Source organism: Salvia splendens, chromosome 7, assembly GCF_004379255.2.
Source record: "Salvia splendens isolate huo1 chromosome 7, SspV2, whole genome shotgun sequence".
Lineage (NCBI taxonomy): Eukaryota > Viridiplantae > Streptophyta > Magnoliopsida > Lamiales > Lamiaceae > Salvia > Salvia splendens.
In genome coordinates, this window is record NC_056038.1 from 13120158 (window position 1) to 13140326 (window position 20169).

General features: G+C 40.4%; 1 protein-coding gene across 1 annotated transcript; it reads left to right on the top strand.

Moving 5' to 3' along the window:
- The first annotated feature begins 756 nt into the window (after positions 1 to 756).
- Positions 757 to 3123, top strand: LOC121741289 (protein CHUP1, chloroplastic-like). The gene is made up of 5 exons (XM_042133998.1): positions 757 to 859; positions 955 to 1173; positions 1250 to 1296; positions 1482 to 2114; positions 2299 to 3123. The coding sequence occupies exons 2-5, from the start codon at positions 1053 to 1055 to the stop codon at positions 3106 to 3108; spliced, it is 1611 nt and encodes a 536-aa protein (XP_041989932.1). The 5' UTR covers positions 757 to 859; positions 955 to 1052; the 3' UTR covers positions 3109 to 3123.
- The last annotated feature ends 17046 nt before the right edge of the window (positions 3124 to 20169 follow it).

Consider the following 20169-nt stretch of genomic DNA (forward strand, 5'->3'; position numbering starts at 1 on the left):
ATAATATGGAAAATAATAAAAAGACGTTCAAGAAAGAGAAGATAGAAATTAGAAACCTTGACATATGAAAATGTTATCTAAATATCTGTAGGCGGGCCATTAAGACTAAGTAATGAAATAATCAGGGTTAGCTTTGAAACTCAACGAAATTAGAATATAATTTAATATAGTATCTCGACTCTTTTTAAACCACCACACATCACAAGAAGAAAACTTAGAACTTTGAAACCAGGATGTGGAATTGATTGATCAAAGGGAATTTCGAATGTCAATACTTTTAAATTTCTTTTATACTAGTTCTTACCAATTTTTTAAAAATATATATGTGTTATATTTAAAAGTTTGCATTTCGCTATCTATCCATTCGAATGATTCGATCATGAAAGGCCATAGGAGTGTTAAACAAACTCCAATTGAGAGAAAGTAAAAATGGGACAAGATTTAATCTAGCAACGCTATTAAATGCTAAACTCAATTGAACCCATAATATATCGACTTTACTCTAGCAACGCTATTAAATGTTTTGTTGACATGTGTTACCATTGGACTTCTCAACTAGCAAAAGTTAAGTAGAAATTCTTATGTTTTTAGACTTGTATAAATTGCAAGGAGAGTATTTAGCGATGATAATATTGTTTGATATCATCATTAATTATATGGCTAATCTGGACCAATCCAAAATTAGAAATAAATACAAAAAACAAAAAAAATTGAAGAGAAAACCAAAAAATAATCATTAAAAAGAGAAAGTAACAACACAATCTCAACCCGAACGCCAACAAAAACAACCCATAATTCCGACATCCATCTCTCTCTCTGATATATATATTGATCACAATCTGTCAGGGGGAAATTATAGGTCTCATTTTTTGTCTAATATTTTGGGATTCTTGGATTTAGAACTAAAAAGAATATAAAATTGATTTTTGATATGGGTTTCTTTCTCTATCTCAGATGAGAGAGGTGGCCATGATGGAGAAGAGGGTAAAACATGTAGATTGATATATGATTCCCACCTCCAAATCTTTTCTTTTTCTTTATTTTGATTGAAAATGGAAGTCAAACATTCAAAGGAGATTGCCACACATTTGAAATTTGGCTTGACTGTGGTTTTATCCCTCGGTGGGGCCCTCTATACCTATCACAGATTTAAAAATATCAAACTTCCTCAAGGTACAATATATTGCAATTTCACATGAATGAGAATATGAGATAATTCATTTCTTGACATTTTATGTATGTAGTATAGGTCATGGAAGAAATGTCGATTCAAGAAAGGAAATTAGCGATGATCAGGTGAAGAACATTTGTTGACATCTATATTTACATGTCAACCGAAGACATGTGTATGTCAGATACATTTCGTTGACATATAAATGTCTTCGTATTAACATCCTAAGTTGTTGATATAATTGTCAGTTATCAACTGATCATATCCCTAGGATTTCATATAGAAATTGGAATGTTTTTTTGGACTGCAGAATAATCAACAACATAGAAGAATCCTCTCGTTGAATTCCGAAGAGGATCTGTGTCTGAAGAAGAATGACTCCGACGAGGAGGAGCAGGAGCGGGAGATGCGTAGGCTACGCAACCGGGTGAAATTCCTTGAAGAGAAGGAGAGGAACCAGGAGCTCCAGCTCCTCGAATACTACGGGATCAAGGAGCAACAGACCGCGGTCATCGAGCTCCAGAACCGCCTGCAGTTGAACAGCATGGAGGCGAAGTTGTACAACCTCAAGATCGAGTCGCTGCTGCTCGACAACAGGCGGCTGGAGGCTCAGGCGGCCGACCACAACAATGCCACGGCCGAGCTGGAGGCCGCCAAGGCGAAAATCAAGACGCTGAAGAAGAAGCTGAGGGCAGAGGCCGAGAAGAATAAGGAGCAGATTCTGAGCCTGCAAGATCGGCTGGCGATGGTGCAGGATCAAGAGAAGAAGACGGCGGAGGTGGATGTGGAGATGAAGCAGCAGCTCGAGGAGGCGTGTGAGTTGAGGCTCGAGCTAGAGGAGATGAGGAAGTGTAGTGATATCTTGAAGCTGGAGAACATCGAGCTCACGCAGAAGCTCGAGTACGTGCAGATGCTCGCTGAGAACGCCGTCGATAACGAAGAGGTACGCCTTTTAGCGTGTCTGTTTTTATAAAAGAGTGAACTTCACAGAGAAACCGAAAACAAAACAAAATACTCATTTGATATCTTTTTTACCCTTCAATTTAAAAAGGGTATAAATGTCTTTTAACACCGATGTGGGACTTATTTTTCTAGTTTCAATTGCTAACAATGTGTTTGAATAATAGGTGATGGAGCTGAAGGAAGAGAACAGAGAGTGGAGAGAGGAGGTCGAGCGGATGAAGGCGGAGAAGGCGACAGACGTGGAAGAGTTGATCTTCCTCCGATGGATCAACGCGTGCCTCGGCAATGAGCTAAAGAACTACCAACCGGCCGGGAATAGCATTGCTCGGAACCTGAGCCCTAAGTCGGAGGAGAAGATAAAGAAGCTCCTACTCGAATATGCCAACAAAGAGCCAAAGACCATCGACTCCAACTACCTCGAATCCGACCAATGGTCTTCGTCTCAGAACTCGTGCATGACCGACGAGCGTGACTTGGATCTCCCGTCATCAAGCAAGCCCGGGAAGCCCAAAATTTTCGGCAGGCTAAGACGACTACTCCTCGGGAAAAGCTCCCGACGCCAGACTCCCTTGACGGATCGCACCCCGTCCGCGGGTACTATCCCGGGACGCTTGTCGTGCGAATACCCGGCGGGCTCACCAAGGGTGGTAGACGCCGGGGGCAATGACATCATCAAGGCGTCGTCGATCCTGTCGAGGAGCGGGTCCCGCAGGTCCTTCGACGTCCCAAGATCATACTCCCGAGGGAATATGACCATGGCCGCGACCAGTAGTGGGTCGCGGCCGCGGAGTAGCAACGTGGATGATCCATCCAGTTTAATAAATAGAATCGATGCGTTGGCCGATTACGAATCGACAAGTTGGTCAACGGGAGACCAAACATCTTCGAAAGAGGAATTAAAGAAATTTTCAGAGGCTTTGAAAGATTCACGCTCCAAATATTCCTTTAGGAGTTCGTTTGAATCTACCTCTTAATTTTCTAATTTTGTGAGTTATGATGTTCATAGTAAGAGCTAGTGTCTAATTTTGAAAAAACTTAGGATTTCTTAATCTATATTTTCAATTTAATTACTGCTATATGTTTATTTTTTTTTGGCTATTTTCTTACTTTTATTTCTAAGTTAAATGTTTTTAAAATTTTTTGTTAAATGTTGTGTGACATGGTAAGCGCATGACTAAATTACTCGTTGTACGTTCCTTTCATAATTCTAATATTTAATGTGTTCTCTTGAAACCCAAATTTTAACGGAATTAATTTTATATTAGCAGTACTACTTTTATTGAAATAGTATGAGATCTGTTGTCCTGGGCGCCATCACATGAGTGATATAGAGGCCACTACTTATGTGGCAGTGGAATAATAAATTTTCCTATTATTTTTTAATTTATTATCATTAATAATCTCTCTCTACTATAAATTGATGTAATGCACCTCATCTCTATCAGCTATAGAGGTGGGGAATTATACCGAAATACCAGACTTACCATATCGAAAAAATACCGAAAATACCGATTTTTTCGGTTTACTGTAGTTTTCAGTACAGGATCATACCGCACCGAACCTTTCGGTACGGTAACAGTATTAGATTTCATATACCGCGGTATACCGGTATATACCGGCATACCGAATTGTCGATATATACCGATGCTTCGATATAACGATTGATTATTATATATAAACATATTACGTCATATTTATACTAAAATTTAAAAAGAATGACTGTATGAACAAGATTTGATTGGGATGAAGTTTAATTGTTTTGGACTTTTTGAAGTAGTTGAACAATAGAATTATTTTTTAAATATTTTGAGTATAATAGATTTTTTTCCAGTATAACAAGTATAACGGTATGTCGTACCACAGTTCGGTATACCGCACTTTTGCAGTATACCGAACTGCGGTACGGTATACCGAAAGCACGGTATGTTAACGGTATCAAAAACTACCTTACCAAATTATGGTATACCGAAAAATTTGGTACGGTATCGATATGGTGTTTTGTCATACCGTAACTTTCGGTACGGTATATGATATAGCACTCATGGTACGGTATACCGTACCGAACCATTCCTAATAAGTACTCATGCAGGTAATAAATATCCCCAGTATTCTGAAATCTATACAACACAGTTCGCTGCATAACTAAGCTTATCTTACCCGATTTATTGTTCAATATTCGGCGAAAAACTTTTTTTTCTCTCTTCGTCTCAATCTTTCATTCTTCCTTGCCAAATTTCTTCCTTTTTGGCATGCAATTCTCCACAAATCTTTTTTGATTGGTTTCAAGATTTGGGTTGTGAGTTTTGCGTCTCTCGCTTTGCAATTAATCTGAAATTTTTAGGAGGAGAGTTGAAGGGGTTTTATATTTCTCGCTCTGCAATTTTGTGATTTTTGAAATTGTAGGAGAAGTTGTGATTTCATTGTCAATTTACTTATTATTTTTTGATACACATTTCATTGTCGATTTATTTTAGTACCATGTCGTTTTAGTAATGATATACATTAATATCGATGACATTATGAGTGAGCTATGCACTCGAACTTTTAATAAAGGAAATTATTATATTATATCAATTAGGAATAAAGATTGAATATTATGGGAAAAATAATTACCAGAGTAGTAGTACTATTTAAGGTTTAAGCTCGGCTATCATAATTTTGAGTTAGGTATTGTTCAATTTTGATTATGTATAAGCACATCTAATCAAAGGTAAATGAATAAAAACAACACATGTATAATACATGTATCTATTTTCATCTTTCATTATAACTTTCATTTCCTTTTGATATATAAATTTTAAGGAAATGGTAGAGTACGAATGTAATTTCAAATAACAAACACTATATTAAGCCGAAATCCAATTTCTTGTCGCTAACGTTGTAACGTTACAAATTTTATATCCAAAATAAGTCATAAAAAATAAACAAATAACGATGGCATATAAAGTAGCAAAGAGGAATTTTGAAGAAGAAAAGTGAAGAGAGATGGATTCCAAGAATAATGGAGGGCGTTAGGATTTGGTGCCATTCAATGTGTCCACATTCCTCTCTGTCGTCACGTGGGAGGGTGTTAGGCGGCCCTAGCATCTTCCCACGTGAAGACGAGTTTCTAAGTAGAACCTGTTCAACAAATCATCACAAAGTAATAGCAAAATAAAGTAGAAAGTAGAGTACTACTAGCAAGAACTATGGATTGAATCAAACCAAAGCATGATTGACAAAGTTCATATTATGTGTGCATCCAATAAACTTTTCCCACAGCAAAAAAAACTTGTCATTGTAATAGTGATGGGGTACGGACTAAACAAGCCCAACAGCAGTGACGGCCCATCAGCCCAAAGCCCAAGGAAGAGTATCAGTTCGGCATTACCAAAGAGTTCGGCCCCAGCCTACAGCTCGGTAAAAGCCGACCAGTCAAGCTCTACTCTCAGATCGGCTAAAGCTGCTCGGCAATAGTTCAGCAGTTCGGTCTCAGTATTCGACCGAACTGGAAAATAGTCAACTCATGCAGGATCACATGCAGGATAGTGGACCAAGTACAGAGATAGTGGACTCATGCAGGATCTCATGCAAGATAGTGGACCCATGCAGGATCTCCATGACCTCCACGACATCCACAACCATCATTAGTGGTGATGCAAGCCACGATCTTAGTTCAATGTATAAATAGAACTTAGATCAGATAGAAAAGGGTTAAGTTCTAAAGAAGCTCTCTAGACATAAAAGATCAAATAGCAAGTCTGTATTGTAAGCTGTAGAAAACAGATCAAGCAATACAACTCTGCCCTCTTTTCTTCCCGTGGACGTAGATTTACCTCAGTAAATCGAACCACGTAAATCTCTGTGTCGTGATCTGTATTTTCCTGCATTCATCACCATCAAAAATTCGCCAAACCATCACTGGCGCCGTCTGTGGGAAACAGAGAACCAAATTTGTGATAAAGCGAATTTTTGACCCTTTTTCCACCCCAAAAAAATGCATACCAGATCACATACTACCCGTAATACCGTTCGTGATAACCGTGAGGAAGCTAGTCCAGCTCGCAGGTCTGAAAAACGGCCTCGGGAGACATCTACCTCCGGTTCTCACGAAGAAGGAACAAGCCACTCCAGGAGAGATCGCACCGAGTCTTCCCAGCAGCCCGATTTAAATGAAGCTGTCAAGCTGTTCTTGGCTGAGAAGCAGGATGAGTTCTTAACCTTCCTGCAGAAGAGCCAACAGCCGGAGAAGACAACGGCGGATTCTCCCTCCTCATCCAGACATGAAAGTCACTACCGCAGTAGTGACGTGTCTTCCAGGAGAAAGAATCCTCAACCCCGACATGTTCCTGTTCCTCCTCGGTACCGGAACCACAGGAGAACTCCATCTCCTCCGTACCGAAGAGATGTCGGGTTCGCCATGTACGGAGCATTAAAGACTCCGTTCTCGGACGATATCACCCGAACTCCTTTGCCGCGGAACTACCGGACACCGTCAATGACTTATGACGGGTTGGTGGATCCTCATGACTTCCTGGGACGCTATCAGTATAACATGGCGAACCAGGGTCTCAATGAGGTCCATATGTGCAAGCTGTTCCCCGAGCTGCTTATCGGGAACGCGAGAAGGTGGTTCGATAGCCTCCCCCAAGGCAGCATTAGATCTTACCGAGATCTAATGGATGCTTTCCACAGGAGGTTCTTTCAGAAAGCGGAAGCCCGGATCACTTCGGCTCAGCTGCTTTCTATACGTCAAGGTCGCGACGAAAAGATCAGCGACTTCATGACGAGATTCCACAAGGAATGCCTACAAGTAGATGATCTCAACGATCTACTTGTCATTTCGGCATTCCAAAATGGAATCCTGCCCGGAGCTCTCTACAGAAAGCTCGTGGAGTGCGGTCCGCAAACAGCTCAAGAAATGTGGGACATTGCGGACCAGTTTTCTCGTGCGGATGAGGCAGACCGTCGAAAACGGTCTTTAGACAGCTCATCCCGAGAAGAGAAAAAGAAGCCCGATCAAAGCGGCCAGGTGCTTCCTCGCCGAACTCCTTTTGAAAGAATTCAAAGGGCACCGGTACAAGGCAGATTGGGGCCACGTCTCAATCCTGAGAAGCCGCCCGCTCAGTTCGTACCATTAAACAAGTCAAGAGCGGAAATTTTCGAACTACATTCCGATATGTTCGAAAAACCAAAGCGGATGACGAAATCAGCCGCGCGGCGACCTCAGGATCAATATTGCTCCTTCCATCAAGCCCACGGTCACGATACCGAGGAGTGCCGAAATTTGGCTGCAGGTATTGATGTTCTTGTGAAAACAGGAACGTTAAAAAAATACCAAAGCAAGCAGCCGAAAAAGAACAAAAGGCAGAGAGGTGCGAACTGCAATCCTCAGGATCCGAAAAGGCATGAGGATCCCGAAGACGACGACGAGCCGCAATATGATGGAGTAATCCAGACTATTGATGCTCTCCCTGCCGGGAAGACTAAGTCGTCCCTAAAAGCAGAACGCAGAGGTTCCAATCAAGAGGAGCCAACACATAAAAGGCTGAAGAAAGACGAAGTGATTACATTTTCAGATGCCGATCCCGTCCCAGCCATCTCTCCTCACCAAGACGCTATTGTCATTCAAGCCGGAGTGGCAAACAAACTGATCCACAGAGTATTTGTGGATACAGGAGCGTCAGTCAGCATTCTTTTTAAAGAATGTTTCGATAAAATGGAAGTGGATCCAGCTCGGCTCAGTCCGGCTCCACTTCCTCTGAAAAGTTTCGCCCAGGAGGACACCCGCCCTGAAGGTATTATCAGCCTTCCGATCACGGTGGGAAAAGCGCCTACAAGCTCCAATACGATGATCGAGTTCTTTGTGGTGAAAGCTCGGTCCCCGTACAACATCATCCTGGGGAGAGACTGGCTCAACACAGTTCGGGCCGTTTGCTCTACTTATCACCTCACCATCAAGATCCCCACTAAAGGTGGGATAGCGGTCATCCGAGGTGATCAAAAGAGAGCAAAAGAATGTCTGCAGATTGCGCTTAAAAGTGCCGAGCAATCAGTTCGGCACCATCAAGCATAGCAATCACAGCAACCGGAGTCAGAGGCAAGCGAGATGACCGAAGTCACTTCAGAGCCGAACTCAATGACCGTTCAGTTATACGAAGATGATCCATCCAGAACGGTCAAGATCGGCTTCGCAGGAACGCCTCTACTCCGGGAAAAGACCATTCAGCTCCTCAAGGAGTACAAAGATGTCTTTGCATGGTCTCCGTTGGACATGACCGGAGTGCCCCCCGAGGTAATCACTCATCGGTTAAATATTGATCCTTCAATCCGGCCAGTAAAACAGAAGCAAAGACTCTTTGCGGCAGAAAGAAGCCAAGTCATCCATGACGAAGTCCGCCAATTACTAAAAGCGGATGTACTATTCGAGGTGAAATATCCTTCTTGGGTGGCCAATCCTGTGATGATCAAGAAAAAAGAAGGAGGATGGCGGATGTGCATAGATTTTACCGATCTAAACAAGCACTGTCCTAAAGATTGCTATCCCCTTCCGAATATAGATAAAAAAGTAGAAGCTTTGATCGGCTTCGAAATTTTCTGTTTTCTTGATTTATACAAAGGATATCACCAAGTGTTGATGGATGAGAGTGACGCTCCGAAAACAGCTTTCATTACCGATTTCGGCATTTTCGCTTATAAAAAGATGCCATTCGGTTTAAAGAATGCCGGAGCCACTTATCAAAGGATGGTAGACAAGCTTTTTCGGCACCTAATCGGAAAACAGGTTGAAGTGTATGTCGACGACATAGTTGTCAAAAGCAAAAGCACTTCGGAGTACGAAGACAACCTCAAATCCACTCTCGACGTACTCCGAAAAGCCAACCTCAAACTCAACCCCCAAAAATGTACCTTTTTGGTAGATTCGGGAAAATTTCTGGGTTGTTGGGTTTCAAAGGACGGACTCAAGGCAAATCCCTCAAAAGTTCAAGTTATTCAGAACATGGCGATGCCGAAGTCCATACACGATGTGCAAAGACTAACTGGATGTCTAGCCGCATTGAATAGATTCCTTTCCCAAGCAGCCGAAAAGCAACTGCCGTTCTTCAAAGTGTTAAAAAAGGCACCAAAGTTTGAGTGGGGAGCCGAGCAGAAAAAGGCTTTTGACGAGCTCAAAAGTTATTTAGCCGAGCTTCCAATTCTCTCTGCTCCAACAGATGCCGAAGTGATTTTCTTATACTTAGCGGCATCCGATCAAACCATTAGCGCGGTGCTTGTACGAGAAGAAGGCCTAAAGCAGTTTCCCATCTACTTTACAAGCCGAGCATTAAGAGGTCCAGAAACAAGGTATCAACCTCTGGAAAAAATTGCTCTGGCGTTAGTAAATGCAGCAAGGAGACTGCGGCCATACTTCTATGCTCACAAGGTATGCGTCTTAACCGATCTGCCTCTTCGGCAAGTTTTGACCAAGCCAGAAGCATCAGGCAGAATCGCCAAATGGGCCATAGAGCTGGGAGAACACTCAATCGAGTACCTACCTCGAAAAGCCATCAAGGGACAAGCCTTGGCAGATTTTCTTGCAGAGGCCAAGTTCGATCAAGCAATCCCTGTCATTGCCGAACAGAAAAATTCTGCCAATGCCGAACTAGCACAGCCCTTGGAATCCGAAGAAGAGCCGCCGGACTGCTGGAGCGGATTCGTAGATGGAGCTTCGAATAAAACGGGAAGTGGAGCTGGTATTCTGCTTATCGCTCCCGATGGACACGAGGTAACCTATTCACTTCGGTTCTTATTCCCAACCACTAATAACGAAGCCGAATACGAAGCCCTCCTTGCCGGACTCCAGCTAGCGCAAAGTCTATGTATCAAGTCTCTCAAAATCCATTGTGATTCACAAGTCATAGTGAATCACATGTTGGGTACAAGTGAAGCCCGTGATGAGAGGATGAGGAAATATTTAGACAAAGCGCAAAGCATTAGCCGAAGTTTCTCTTATTTTCGGATAATCCGCATTCCCAGAGCAGAAAACAGCCGAGCAGATACTTTAAGTAAGTTAGCCGCATGTCCAAGCTCAAAGGTGGAGGAATTGATGCATCGAAGCATTGATGAAGCTGAGGTACATTCAGTAACCAGCTCGCCGAACTGGATGACGCCGATCTTACAGTATCTAGATCAAGGACAACTGCCCGAGGATAAGAGAGAAGCTCGGAAAATCACATGCCGAGCACTTCGGTACGAACTTCATGGAGGAGTCTTATACAGAAAGTCCTACCTTCAGTCGTTATTACGATGTATAGGGCCAGAAGAGACGGACTACATCCTCAGAGAAGTTCATGAAGGATCGTGCGGCAGCCACATCGGAGCTAGAGCTTTAGCTAAAAAAGTTCTAAGATGGGGATATTATTGGCCAACCTTGGTACAAGAAGCAGTGCAGCTCGTCAAGACATGCCCGAAGTGCCAAATCCATGCAAATATCCCAAGGATGCCGCAGACCGATCTATCCACTATGCAAAGCCCTTGGCCTTTTATGCAATGGGGTATAGACATAGTAGGACCACTACCACAAGCTCCTCGGCAAATAAAATTCCTAATCGTTGCCGTGGACTACTTTACGAAGTGGGTGGAAGCTGAACCATTAGCTACGATAACGAGCTCGAAGGCATTGGATTTCGTCTGGAAGAACATAGTGTGCCGATTTGGCATACCCCACATCCTCATCTCGGATAACGGGACTCAGTTCACCGACAAGACGTTCAAGAATTGGTGCCAAGAGCTGAATATTCAACAGCGGTTCACTTCGGTCTCTCATCCACAAGCAAACGGACAAACGGAGGTAACAAATCGTATCCTGGTGAAAGGGTTAAAAGCTCGGTTAGAACAAGCCAAAGGACAATGGGTAGAAAATCTCCCTCAAGTCCTATGGTCCTACCGAACTACACCCACAACCTCCAACGGTGAAACTCCGTACAGTCTTGTGTACGGCACTGAAGCCGTGATTCCGGTGGAGATCGGCATACCCAGTCCCCGAACTCTAAATTTCTCAGCAGAAATGAATGACGACGGACTGAGAGCCGAGCTAGATCTTGCCGAAGAAAGAAGAGAATTGGCATGCATAAAAGCAGCCAAGTACAAGGAGCAAGTAGCCCGGTATTACAACCAAAGGGTGAAGAAGCTGCAATTTCAAGTGGGAGATCTCGTCTTGAGAAACAACGAAGTAAGCCGAGCAGAAAAGCTGGGCAAGCTCGAACCCACATGGGAAGGTCCGTATCGGGTGTCAGAAGTCCTCGGCAAAGGGTCTTACAAATTGGCTCACATGTCAGGAGAACAGGTACCCCGAACATGGCACATTTCCAACCTCAAGAAGTTCCATTTGTAAGAGACAGTCCGGTCAGTCAGTCTTGAGTCCTGTTCGGTCAATGTGCTTTCTTTGGTTTGCTTGGTCTTTGTTTGTCTCTGTGCGTTTTGTCTGTGTGTTTTGTCTGTCTCTGTGCGTGTCGTCTCTTACAAATGTTACTGAGGTATCTTGTTCTTCGAAGGCTGATCCCCTTCTTAGAACATATACAAGCCAACGATTGTGAAGTCCAAGCTTCTAAAGAGGATACAAGACCACAATTCAGCTTAAGAATCAAGCACTTCGTCTGAAACGAACTGCAACAAAAGTCCGATTCACGCGATAAAACTTGCCTGAATTAGGACAAGGGAAAGTCCGATCCACGCGATAAAACTCGCCGAATTAGGACAAGGGAAAGTCCGATCCCCAAATTAGGACAACGGAAAGTCCGATCCGAGCGATAAAACTCGCCAAATTAGGACACAAACCAAGTCCGGTCAAAGAAGAGTTTACTTCATAAGACCGAGGACAAACATCAACTTACCCCGTACCTTTATCCAGAATGCCAAAGTGACTCGCTTCGCCGAAGTGATTCACTTCGTTTTTCGGGGGGGGGTAGTGATGGGGTACGGACTAAACAAGCCCAACAGCAGTGACGGCCCATCAGCCCAAAGCCCAAGGAAGAGTATCAGTTCGGCATTACCAAAGAGTTCGGCCCCAGCCTACAGCTCGGTAAAAGCCGACCAGTCAAGCTCTACTCTCAGATCGGCTAAAGCTGCTCGGCAATAGTTCAGCAGTTCGGTCTCAGTATTCGACCGAACTGGAAAATAGTCAACTCATGCAGGATCACATGCAGGATAGTGGACCAAGTACAGAGATAGTGGACTCATGCAGGATCTCATGCAAGATAGTGGACCCATGCAGGATCTCCATGACCTCCACGACATCCACAACCATCATTAGTGGTGATGCAAGCCACGATCTTAGTTCAATGTATAAATAGAACTTAGATCAGATAGAAAAGGGTTAAGTTCTAAAGAAGCTCTCTAGACATAAAAGATCAAATAGCAAGTCTGTATTGTAAGCTGTAGAAAACAGATCAAGCAATACAACTCTGCCCTCTTTTCTTCCCGTGGACGTAGATTTACCTCAGTAAATCGAACCACGTAAATCTCTGTGTCGTGATCTGTATTTTCCTGCATTCATCACCATCAAAAATTCGCCAAACCATCAAATAACAACTCCATAAGCCAAAGATCAAAAGCTATCTCAACATGAACAAGACTGTGGTTGGTGATCACAAGCAAACCAGTTTTTCACTGCGTCTTGGTGGTGCTTGGTTCATCCGTCTCGGCAGGGAATGACACTCCCTCAACTGTATCACAAAACACAAACACATAAAATTCTATGTTTATTCCATAAACCTTTTCAAAGTAGAAATGAAATGTGAGAGAAGCCACTTGTTTGAGTTTGGATATAATTCATCACTTTATCCCTAATACTCTCTTCCATCTCAGTAAGACATTCCGTCAAACTGTCCGGATGATGGAGGCGGATTTTTTGCAACAGAAGGGTTGCCTTGTCCTTGATGAAAACGCTTATTAACGATGGGATTTCCTTGACCATCCTAGCAACTGCATCCTCATTGCTAGAAGGATTGGTATTACTACCTTCGGGTAGATGGATTCTATGTTTCTTGCATCAGGCGTCTATGATGACGCGGTTTGGTACGAGAGCAGAGACACACAGTTTAACATACTCCCGAAATTTATCCCATTCTCCAATGATGGAGGCTAGATATGAGTATTCATCGAAAAGAACATATTGAAGAAAATGAATAAATATCACCAATTTCTGGGCATATTCACATTTAGACAAAGAAATTACAAAAATAGATTTAAATGTCAATTTGTTTGATTAATCTAATAGCAGTAGTAAACATAGAATTTAATGTGTGGGTTTTGGGTTTCGAAATTGGACCCTAAGAGCCGATCAACCCATCCTATGATCGGGCACCCTATCGGCCCCATACACAGGCGGAACCCCAATTCCCCCGAAACCCGAACTCCACCCAATTTTGAAATTCCCTCCTTCAACAAAGGGATCCAATTCACCGCAGGGAACTAATTCGCCCCCAGGTTCACTGCTTTCTTTTTTTTTTTTTTTTTAACACCATCACGGTGGGGGGTTAAGGCGGACCCCCAACATGTATATATCAAAAACCATCAAAAGAACATACATCAACCAAGCCCAAAAGTGACTCGGTTCGCACGAGAGATACAAATTACAAGAGCTAACAAAGCTACTATGGTATCCCCACAGACCGGGTACTAACCATCTAACTAACTAGAAAACAAACATAACAAAGCTATACATCAAAATAATACCAAGGATGATGGCCAAAAGCAGGCAAAATCCAAAGGAAAACAAAAAACCATAAATAAAAATCACGAACCATGTGAAGTAGTCATCCATCTCGATATCTGAATCTGAAGTTCGGATAGCCCAACTGGTCCATCCTCACGAGCGACTTCAAATACCGAGGCGCTGAATCCGCATCAAAGAAGCTGATGGCAGGGGTCTGGACCCCCCTACCTGCCAAAAAATCTGCTGGCCGGTTGCCCTCTCGAAAGATGTGAGAGAACATAAACTGTATCTGAGCGAGCAAAGTGCGAATGCGAGCCATGTGATGTCTCACATCCGCTGCACCTCCGCGTCCTGATGTGAACACCGCGACCACTGCTGCCGCATCCATCTCGACCCAAACCTGCGATGAGAACTGCATAGCCAAAGTCAGCCCGTGAAGAAGAGCTAAGAGCTCCGCCTCGAAGGCCGACCCAGCTACGAGGGGCGTGCAAAAGGCCCCCAGGAGGGAACCGTCTGAACCACGAACCACTCCCCCACCGCCTGCCTGTCCCGTCGAGCTAGAAAAGGCCCCGTCGGTGTTCAGCTTCACCCAAGGATCGTCGGGTGGATGCCAAAGCACTTGCAGGGACCTCAGAACTCGCCGGCGAGGAGGAACCGAAGGCATGAAGTCGACAGCCGGAGAGCAACCGCGCCAATGAATGGACAGAAGCACGCCCGCCGCCACCAACGTCCGCAAATGCCGAACAACCTGCCAAATAACATGAGAAGAACGAAAAGAAATGCCGCGGTGCTTGCAGCTATTCCTCTCCGTCCAAATGAACCAGTATACCAAACAGGGAATAATGAAGCTGATGTGCAAGGCGATGGCCCTGTGAGAGGACCTCCACCAAAAACCTAATCTAAGAGCAAAATCAGTGCACGTGTGAATGTGTGTACTAATGTAAGGGAACCAGCCATCAAAGTAATCCCAAACCGATCTCGCCAGAGGACTCGGCACAAACAAATGCTGAAAAGACTCGACTGAAAAAGAAGAGACACAACACAGACACTTGGAAGCGAGAGAGATACCACGAGCCTGAACATAACAATCAACAGGGAGCCTGTGGAGGAGGAGGCGCCAGATGAAGACAGAGATGGTAGGGGTCAGCCCAGCATTCCAAACCATGCGAAGTCCGACATGTCTAGGGGACCGTGTCCGGATGAGCTCCCAAGCTGAGGCCGTCGAGAACTCGCCATCGCCAGTGAGGCTCCATCGCATCACATCCGTTTCCCGTATTTCACCGGGAACCAATATGACAACCTCCCTCAATTCTCCGAAAATGCCTTTGTCGGAGCTAGTAGACCGCTGACCCCACAGGCGTTCCAATGGAACATTGGAAGAGGAATTGATCCGAATTACGGAGACGTGATCTACCGGTCAGAAAAGTTGACTTTATTCTTATTTATCGCATTTTATTTGATACCAACAATTAAAAATGAAATATACAAATATTGACGACGTGGAAATGAAATGGAAAGTGAGATAGACTCTTTCATCGCAGTAAGAAAAGCCATTTATAAGAGTGTCCATTTATAAGAAAGGCCCTTGAGAGTGGTGCGGAACAGCCACGCCACAGCCACAAAAACTTGTCTACAGCCACAAAAACTTGTCCACCCCAATAACAGCCACGCCACAGCCACGGATCACATTATTTTATCAATTAACATTATTTTATCAATTATTGGTATATTTTAATGGGATTAGAACAAAATTAATTGGACACTAATAAATAGAATAGAATGGATTGAAAAAAATGAATTGGGAATAAATATTTTATAGATAAAAATTGAAAAATAAAAAAACAATTCAAAAACTTTTCGGCCGGCAGTCTGTAGTGGACCGCCGTGGCGGTCGCCGCTCCTCCGCCGGGACCGCCTCTTCCACGCCGACATTGAAATTTCAAATTATAAAATACAAGTCCTGACAATAAAATCTTGCATATTAATTCATGTATTTACATCCAACTTATACTTTTTTGTGTACAAAGGATCCTAAATTGAATATAAGGCTTGTTTATTAATACCCTCAACTTTTACATGAGACTTTAGAGAACTGAATTTTTGGCCACCAACTAAAATTACAATTTCCATAAATACGGCTGTTTTATTTCATGCGTCGTATCGAAGTTGAAACATTTGTTATGAGTACAAAGATATAAAAATGAGTATACAATGTATTAGGTGAAAATAATAAAATAAAGGAAAGACTAATTAAAACTGATAAATAAAGTAATATAAATTACTAAAGACGTGGTACTTAATAGTAAGTACTACTATATGATCAACAACAAAGTGAGAAATACTATTAAATGTGTTGATTTTTGTTGTTGAATTAAAATAATTCAACTATAATGAGACGATTAAATAAGGAATATAATTCAATTATGGTGAGATAGATGAGGTACAAAATTCAGTAAATAGTGAAAAGGGACATAGAAAAAAATATTACTACCTTCGTCCCGCATTAATTTTACTACCTTCGTCCCGCATTAAAATAAGAGAAAAATATTACTACCTTCGTCCCGCATTAATTTTAGAAAAAATATTTTCTAAACTTGTTTTGTAAAAATGATAATAAATAGTTAAAATTAGAGAAACAGTAAAATAAGAGAAAAATAAGATAGAGAAGAGTCTTTTTTACATTATCCCGGATCAGCTGAGATCATCTGAGGGCCCTTTTCATGACTTGTTAACGAACTCATATCTAAAGAATTCATAAATTTTATTTTAATTTTGAAATAATATGACACCGTTGACTAAATGAAACAACAATTTGTGGAGTAATCATAGCGTGTTTTAATTTCATTTTCATTTTCATTTTCTATTCATTTAACATTAGTATTCATAACGTGTTTTCATTTTCATACCCCTAATTCCTACATACGAAACAAATAAATCTGAAACACAACCATAAATCACTAATAAAGTTATTCGTGAAATATATGAAGGTTCATTTATATCGCATTCCTGGGTATATTTTTGTCTAAGTATTCTTGTTCGTAAATATATATAGCCTCATTTGGGTTTTTATAATTACTTATGTTAAAAAATTCAAAAATCGTGGACCAAAAATATGATATTTAAAATAATGTACTTACATTTATTTCCAATGATATTAAAACTGACATGAGTAAAAAATGCATAAGATGAAGCCCAACAATTTTTAATTGTACCAAATTAGGGTATCGCCTTTAACGGAGTATTGTTTTTCTTTGTGTTTGTATTCAATATATATCCATATTTTATTTTTTATGTGAGGAATATCTTAAAAATGAATTAATAAAATGGGCCAATTGAAGACAACTAGATATCCATTTTTGAATGGAGCCCAATCGTTAAAAACCGGATTTATTGTACGGATAAAGCTACGGGTGTGCATTCGGGTTTCGGTTCGGTTTTTTGTCAAAACCGAACCAAAACCGAAAAACCAAATTTAGTTCAAAATCCAAACCGAACCGAACCCGAAAAACCGAAAAACCGAAACCGAAAAACCGAAAACCGAACTTAAAAAACCGAAAAACCCGAACAAAACCGAAAAAACCGAAAAAATAAATATAATATTAATATATATATATATATGTGTGTGTAATTTATTTTATTTTATATATACTAATAGAATATTTATATATAATATAAAATTAATAATATATATAATATATATAATATAGTAGAATTTATTAAAAGAATATACTATATATCATATATAATATAATATATTAAATTAATAGAATATATATATAATTCGGTTATTCGGTTTTTTTCTTCGCCCGAACCGAACCGAACCGAAAAATTGAAATTTTTGTATTTTCAAAACCGAACCGAACCGAAAAACCGAAATAACCGAACCGAATTTCAAAATTTCGGTTTGGTTCGGTTCGGATATTCGGTTTCCGGTTTTTTTGCTCACCCCTAGATAAAGCTCAGTTTAAATAGTTATACATTTTTACACATTATATTTTAAGAAAAAATAGTTTAAAAAATATAATACCCCTACTAAATTATTATGTATCAAAAATAGATAAAAATTTATCAAAAATTAGAATGCAAATATTGATTAAAATTTTGGAATATCTAATAGTACAAAAACTGCAAACATAAATTAATAACATGGAGTAATTAAGAATGTAATCCTTTATAGTTCTATAGTAAAACTGACACTAAAAACTTTTCCAAATATAAATATGCTGTAATAAAGACATTTTCTTTTAGTATATTATAAATATAACTATATTTGAATAGATGTTGCATATTGTAATACATGCATGTCATAAAAGTAATACTCCTACATAATATATTAAACCATTATTCTTACTGTTTAGGATTAGCAATATATTTAATTGCATCAGCAGTTCAGCACTGCCCCAAAAATTGTTTTACTACTTCAAATACTTCATTTTAGGATGAAAATTTTGTAGAATTTCTTTGAAAAATATAAGAAGCTTTCGTCTAATTAATAAGATAATACTTTCTGTATCTCATGATTTTTTAAGGTAGAAAAAGTCTTATTTCACACTGAATCTTTTTGTCGATCTTTTAACTTAACAAAATGTCATATTTCTAGGGCTGGCAAATCGTGCGGATTGGGTCGTTATCGGGTCAACCTGATAATGACCCAACCCAATAAGGCCTAACCTGAATCCGACCTGTTAAGGAAACTGTAAATCCGAACACGAACCCGACCTGCTACCTTCAAATCCGAACACGACCCGCACCCGACACGAACCCGTTATCGACACGATATAATATGGGTTGACACGACACGATAACAACCCGAACCTGATATTACACGATTTAAACTTAATATTACACGATTAAACCTTAATTTTAACCTAATTTACACAATTAAAATTCGTTTTATACCATTTAAACCTAATTTATAAGAAATTAAAACATTAAAGTAATATATATTTTTTTAAATAATAATAAAAATAATAATATTATTTATTAATGGGTTACCCGCATCCGACCCGCATCCGACCCGAACCCAACCCAACCCGAAATTATCGGGTTCTTAATGGGTCAACCCGATAAGGACACGGATCCAATAAGACTTGACCCCAACCCAATAATTTCGTGCGGATTCGTGTCGGATTATCGTGTCGTGTCGAAAATTGCCAGCCCTACATATTTCCGAGAAAAAATTTCATGGTCTAGCTACACCACATTAGCAATCTGATTTAGTGCGTCTCACTAATATTTCTTTGCCAAATGAAATTATATTAGGTTCCACTTCAAGCTGGAGCATACATGGTCAAATGGATTTTAAAGGGAAAAAATTGATTATTTATGGAAATTTCTATAATTCCCGTGTTACGTTTGCAAGATTGTATCCCGGGTTAAATATGTAGTGTGTTTGGTTCATGAGATAACTCAATCCTAGATGGATAATCATGGGATATTTACTCATAGCTAAACCCCCTATGACTAAAATAATCTCACAATTCAATCTTAGATTATATCTTGGTATTATTTTATCAAGTAAACCCAACACCACCAATAGTACTATGTATACAACCATATATATGCACAAGCTTAATATTTATTCATATTTTATAAATTCAGTACATAAGCTATAACTCGAGTACATATTTATCCATACTCCCTCCGTCCACAAAGTTTGTCCTATTTTATCATTTTCATCCGTCTCACAAAGTTTGTCCCAATTGGAATCTTTCCAATAATAAACATTAAATACACCCCTCAATCTCAATGTTGAAACCTTATTCCAATACACACCTCCATTTAATATAAAGTCAAACAATTCTTAAAACCCGCGCCGGGTCAAACTGAGACAAACTTTGTGGGATGGAGGGAGTATTTTATACTCACTACATAATTTTGTAGAATCAGTAGCATCAAAATTTAGAGTTCATAATTTCAGTTAAGCAAATATGTTACTTTGCGCATGTTCAAGTTTTTTTATCTTCGTTACTTTTAACTCTTTCTGTCCGTGAATATGAATCTTGTTTTTCTATTTTAGTCCGTCCATGAATAGGAGTTCCGGATCACTTTTACTATAAATGATAATAGAGTCTCACCTTCAACTAACGATCCACTCACATTTCATTTAAAACTTTTTTCCACTCACTTTTCTTAACATTTCTTAAAACTCGAGCCACTAAGAAATGAGACTCTTAATGGCGAGAAGAAGTATTATTTTTATAGTTAAGTTACTACTATAAAATACTATATATAACTAACTATGTCTATTAAAGTTTATTTTCTTAGTTTTATAGTTGATGTTTAATTGTTAACATAATCTCATTAGTTGTATAAAAATAAGATTGTTATCATTGTATTTGAATCAGTATTTTAATTTCTT